Source organism: Poecilia latipinna, unplaced genomic scaffold (genome assembly GCF_001443285.1).
Source record: "Poecilia latipinna isolate Pla-1442-1.1 unplaced genomic scaffold, P_latipinna-1.0 Scaffold447, whole genome shotgun sequence".
NCBI classification, from domain to species: domain Eukaryota; kingdom Metazoa; phylum Chordata; class Actinopteri; order Cyprinodontiformes; family Poeciliidae; genus Poecilia; species Poecilia latipinna.
Genome location: NW_015113063.1, coordinates 330,098 through 336,097, shown reverse-complemented (window position 1 = coordinate 336,097; position 6,000 = coordinate 330,098). Strand labels below are relative to the sequence as shown.

The following is a 6,000-nucleotide window of genomic DNA, read 5'->3' as shown; positions in this document are numbered from 1 at the left end:
AAATTCCGTGTTATGAGTACACGTGTTTTTTTTTTTTTTTCCCCCAAAAAAAAAAAAAAAAAAAAAAAAAAAAGTCCAGAAAAACAAACAAAAAAATCCCACATTCCGTTTCCATATGTCTCTTTTATCTGGACACGGCTCCTTTATGTTGATATCGTTTGACTGCATGCTCGGCTCCTCCATGCTACCCCTCCGTGTTTCTTTTGATAACACAAGTAGGATTTGTTCATGAGTGCTTCGGTTCTCCGCAAAGTTAAAAACGCCTCTTGGAATATCCCTCTGATGATGAGTTGGCGTGAGACCGTGTTCCTGGGAATGTTGCGCTGGTCTTCGTTTTCAATGAAAACGGCTCTTGTGTTGCCATTTGCTGCGAACGATGCAGGTGCTACGCACCAACTTTCCTCAATCAATAAAGCAGGCCAGCTTTATGCTTTCAGCTCTACTGCACTGAAAGCTGCATGACAGAAAGAAGCAGCATGAACTTGAGCACCTTTATTAATAGAGAATAAATATGTCAACATTATTCCAGAAGCTTGTTGATGCCTGTAGCTCAGATGTTGTACTTTAGTTAATTTTAAATTAAAAAATATTGTCTTCACCCCAAAGGGAGATCAAATGTTGTAATAACTCCTACCAAAGTATCTTAAAAGGGTTGTTGTGGATGGGCTCTGACTAGGGCTGGACAATAGATCAATAACATTATAGATCGCTATAGACAGGTGATCAATATGAATAGATAATACATCTGATAGAATATTCAGTCATTTCAATCCAGAACCGTGCAGCATTCTGGGGGATGTAGGCAGAGGAAAAGCTTTAGTTGCTCTCATGTCCAGCTAAGCTAAGCTAGGCTAGTGGCATCAACTGACTCACTCACGATTTGGTTACCTAGCAACAACCTGTTACACAGCAGCAGTTTGAGGTTTCTCAGTAAAAACTTTGTTAAAGGGTTAATGGAGGAGCCATGTTGTGATGAGTTCCTGAAGGTGGAGTTTCAGAAAGAGCTGGAGTTTCTTAAAGAGACAGCGTCCCAATTTCAGACCCAAGTCAAATTTCTATAATATATGTAGCATTTATATAACAAATAGTTAACATAGGTCAGGGGTGTCAAACTCCAGTCCTCAAGGGCCTCTGTCCTGCAACTTTTAGATGTGCCTCTGCTGCACCACACCTGAAAAGAATAATTAGGTCATTAGCAAGGCTCAGGAGAACCGATCTACACAGGGAGGAGGGAATTAAGCCATTTCATTCCACTGTTTTTTACCTGTGGCACATCTAAACACTGCAGGACAGTGGCCCTTGAGGACTGGAGTTTGACACCCCTGACATAGGTACTTGATAGTGCCATTTTATAACATAATGTGCCAGGTAAAACAACTTTTACCTTTATTTAATGAGGTAAGTTATTAAGAACCTGTTCTTATTCACAATAACGACCTGAAGGAGGGAAAAACACAAAGGCAATCCTTATTGTGTTTTGGATCAACAATGTACTGATTAGTGTTCAACAAAAATTAGACAACTATGTTTTGTTTCATTAAAAATGTTATGTATATTACTGAGATCAAACTGAGAAAACAAACATTTATTTAGATATGTTTGTGACCCGCGGATGATTTCAAATTGACACCATGGCAAAAATATTTGGACACAACTGTACTAGATCAAGAATAAAATATTACAAATATTTCCATCTACCCACTAAACCTTTGTCTCTGAGAAAAACAGGTGATGTAAATATTTTTCAGTACAAAACAGGTTAAAAACATCCAGGAATGAATTTGAGTTTCAGATATTTAAGGATGAATCTACCTGCCATTTTTTGTTTTTGTTTTATTTTAACAGGTACATATGGGTTTTACAGGACCACATCCACAGTTTTGGATGTGGGAACTGCAGAAACATTTCAATCTAGGGATCTTCGTCTGGCCTTAAACCACAAAAGGAAACTGAACTAAAGTAAATGTTATTCACAGCAAAGAGTTTTGATGCTCGTCCAACTAATCGTTACTCCTTATCGACAAAATCCGGGGCTGGCAAGTCCAGCTGGAAGCAGATGCTTTAAGGACATGATGACACATCAGGTTAGCAGCGTCCCTCTCCCTTACCCGGTAATTGTGGAAGAGCTCGATGGCGCGGAGGACGTCAAACTTGCGAGCCATGAGAAACTTGACGGCCAGTTCCCTGGACAACGGAGACACTCCATGCTGACTGGTCCACTTGTTGATTTCCTCTAGAAACTGCCTGGTGGCCTGGAAAGGACACGGAGAGGACGTCAGTGAGTTTGAGCTCTCCCAGTCGGAGGGTCAAGCAGGGCAGGAAGTGAAACTGTACACACACACACACACACACACACACACACACACGCACACACCCGCACACACACACACAGACAGACACACACAGTTTGAGGAAAAAGAACGGATGGACAGCTTTAAGTTTGCGACTGAAACAAGGCCAGAGACACAACTTGTTTTCATAAGCAAATATAAAAAGGCAATACGAAAAGCACATATGTGCATAAAAAGACTTTAATACAAGCATTCAGCTTGTCTCCATGAACAACATTAGATGTTTCTGCTTGTCTTTTATCATATTCTGAACACAACAAGATGTGTTTTTTGAGGCACCATATCCTTTTAATTCACCAAATTGCACTGGGATTTATTTTTTACAATACTATGACATGGAGACACTTGATTGACCAATGACTATCACTCACTGGTGACGTCACATTTGACAGACATTTCAAAATAAATTAACTAAAAATGAAAGGACACATTTCATTAAAATGTATGAGTTTTGAGCTTTTCTGCCACACAGTGACAACTATTTTGATATAATTTTCCTAAGAAGACTTTCTTAAAACCTTTTCTAAAAGCAACCCAAATTTTAATCAACCCACCCAAAACTGTTTTTTCCAGCCCGACGTATTCAAAAGAAACCTGGCCAATCTGACAGCATTACCTTCTGCCTTTTGGATTGTTTGCATGGGTGCAAGAATGCCCTTGTGTGTAGAGCAGAGTAGGTTTGTGTGCACACAAGGTGTGTGTGTTTTAGCATTTCTCATGCCCATTTTCCCATCAAATACCACATTGCCAGGACCCACTGCACCATAGGAATTAGTGCTATGTTAAAGTTTCGGGCCAGGTTTAGTGTAAATTGAGTATAAGTTAGGGACTGGGTTGGGGGTAGGCTGCAGAATATAATAAAAAATGAATGGACGTCAATGCAAGGTCCTTGTGAAGACAAAAAGACGTGATATTTGTGTGCGTGCTAATTTGCACAAAGTTGTTTGAATCGTGAGAAAGGTTCAGATCCATAACCCACTTTTAGCCACAGATTACTTCAGCAGTGAACAATAAATCCCAAGAAACTCCATAAATGGAAGTGGGTCAGAATATTCCTTTACAATGTAAAGTTTACATTTGGCATGTTTTCACACCAGATAGACTCGGTTTTATTGGTGCGGTTCACTTTCACACTGCACTGCTTCAGATAAGCCAAACACCTTTGAAACACCTGTTCACCTCCTCGCCTGTGGTGGCGCTGCACTAAGAACAACTGAAGGAAATGACGCAAAAACCTCTGAAGAAGACACTGAGCACACAAAAATGTTGAGTAGCGTCAGATTTTAGTGGTTTTAGAATTTCTTTTTTGTCGCTGGTAAAAGACCACGAGCCATTTGTCCCTCTAGTGCTTGACTTGTGTGTTTGTTTTGGTCATATTCTCCCAGAATGCTCTGCGCTATAGTACAATTCCTGCTCTTAGAGTCACATGTGCATTTATTTGAACCAAACCAAGGCCTAGCTTTTCCAGCGGACCAGAGTTCACTTTTTTAGTTCACATCAGAGTTCGATTGCGCGTTCACACCTCCCAAAACAAAACGGACTTTCCAGTCGAACAAACTACAGTTCTATTAAAGTGGACTAAACAGGGCTGACGGTAGACATTTAGGGGCTTTTAAATTAAATGCGCATTCAGGTCCTAACTATATTACATCCCATCCCAGCAACTCAAAGAGTAAGTCTGTCAGCACACAGTGAATCCTCAACAGGGTGCAACGGGAGGCTCTGAAAGGTCGGGCTTTGAACACAGGGTTTCACTTCTCCACTTAGGCGCAGCAGTGGTGAGGCTCGCACTGAAGAGAGGAAGTCAGGTTCTGGGAATCGGCGGCTCGTTAGGAAGACAAAACGATCACTGACGGGAGCTGAGGCTGAAGACAAGATGCCAGTGTCTCTCCTCGGAAAAGCCAGTGCTTTCAGAGGCGGTGGGGCCGGCAGCTTCCTGCTCTGTTCAGATGCCTTGGCATGCAAGGGATGAAGGCTGATTGCACCTGACAGGGCAGAGGTGCCCCTTAATATCCGACTCTCATGGAGAAAATGAGAGTGAGAGGAGAGAGGGATGTGCTCTGAACTTTGGACTTAGGAGAAGGAAATTGCACAATAACAGGATAATAAAGCGACTAATGTTCCTGTAACGAAAATAAGAAACTTTAGAAGGATAAAGGGGTAGAGAACAGATCACTGAATGACATATTAATGGGAAAAGCTTGAACACTGCAGAGGAAATGACACGTCAGCCCATCTGTTTATCGGTAACGCTTCATTTGATTGTACTGAATGAGACCTGTATTCAGATAAAATCCTCACTGTACAAAATTACCTTCAGATTGGATTATTTTCTTAACATTAATCCAGTCTGTCAACAGATTGGATTAATCTGAGTATATTAATCCAATCTGTCTACAGATTGGATTAATGTTAGTCAACATTAATACATTAATGCTGACTAAATTTGAAGTTTAAAAACAAATTATGAGATTATATATCTGTTTATTGTTAGAAATCCTTAGTTGTATAAACCTACAGATTTAGATAAATATTTTGACGATGATTGGCGAATTTTCAGCTTAGTCGGTATCCTGAAGACCTGAAACCCCAAATCTGACTTTTTCACCGTGGATGCTACTAAGGGAAGAACACTTAAAGTTATCAATTTTGAGTGACAGTAAGTAGTTTAACAATGAAGTTCTCAAAAGGACATAAGAGGAAAAAGGAAAGTATACATTCAAACAGTATGCTCTCTCTTGCTCTCTCTCACTGCAAGACAGTGAGAGAGAGCAAGACTTTCAGCAGACACCAGGAAGGCAAGATTAGATTAGATTTTCCACGTGGAAAATGCCATTTTAGTAATGCTAGCTAAATCAATATGCCAACTACTTGGTCTTTGTCTTAATCAAGTAAAATCAGGTTTTCCAGAGACTCCTTGCTAATATCACCTCTCTTAATGTGGATAACTTAAGGCTGACCACTGCTGGAAGTCTTTGGCTCTGTCTTCTTATAATGTAGTCATTTTTGAGAATATGGATTTAGCAAAAACTGGCAGCTAAACATTGTAAAAATTAAAAAATTGGAAATAAGATATAAAATTCTGATGTGTGCATCCTTCACTATGGACATATCTAGAAGTGCATTTTGTTACCAGAGCAACATGTCTGATTCAAGAGAAGGTTTTCACAAGTCAGCCATTCGTTTGATGCAGGTGGTTTTCTTTTTGTTGAAGTGTCAATACTACCCTGTTAAATTTTTACAGGACAGCCTTCCAGCTCCAAGTTGTGATCAACCTTTTTTTTTCCTTTTGCATAATCCACTTTTGTTTGGTATTTAAACACCAGGCCATATCCGCTGGAGCGGCATTTGAGGATGAACCAGTTTGTTTTTACTGTAGTTTTTGCCGGACTGCAGTGGAGGACTCACTGCGGAGGAGTGACTTATCCAACTCCTGGAGGACGCCATAAATATTTCCCTGACTTGCTCTAGTTCTCAAATGGCTGGAAAAGCTTCTTCCTCTCTCCCTTCCTTGAACTTTTTCAGAAATCACTTTAAAGCACCAAGTTCCAGCTAACTGTGTTTGCTGCAGCCTGAGAGGTTTTGTGTGTGGTCACAAGCCATTATGAATGCCAACTGAGGCATTTTAAGATCGAAGTTTGCGGACTTC

General features: G+C 40.4%; 1 protein-coding gene across 3 annotated transcripts in view; it reads right to left on the bottom strand.

The window, feature by feature from the left end:
* The window catches only part of ptpn9a (protein tyrosine phosphatase non-receptor type 9a), a 33,646-nt gene that overhangs the window by 20,462 nt on the left and 7,184 nt on the right, over nt 1-6,000 (bottom strand). For all 3 annotated transcript variants that reach the window (XM_015038594.1, XM_015038591.1, XM_015038593.1), the window contains exon 3: nt 2,109-2,252. In XM_015038594.1, the coding sequence (XP_014894080.1) occupies nt 2,109-2,252 (144 nt within the window). The remainder of the gene's footprint in view (nt 1-2,108; nt 2,253-6,000) is intronic.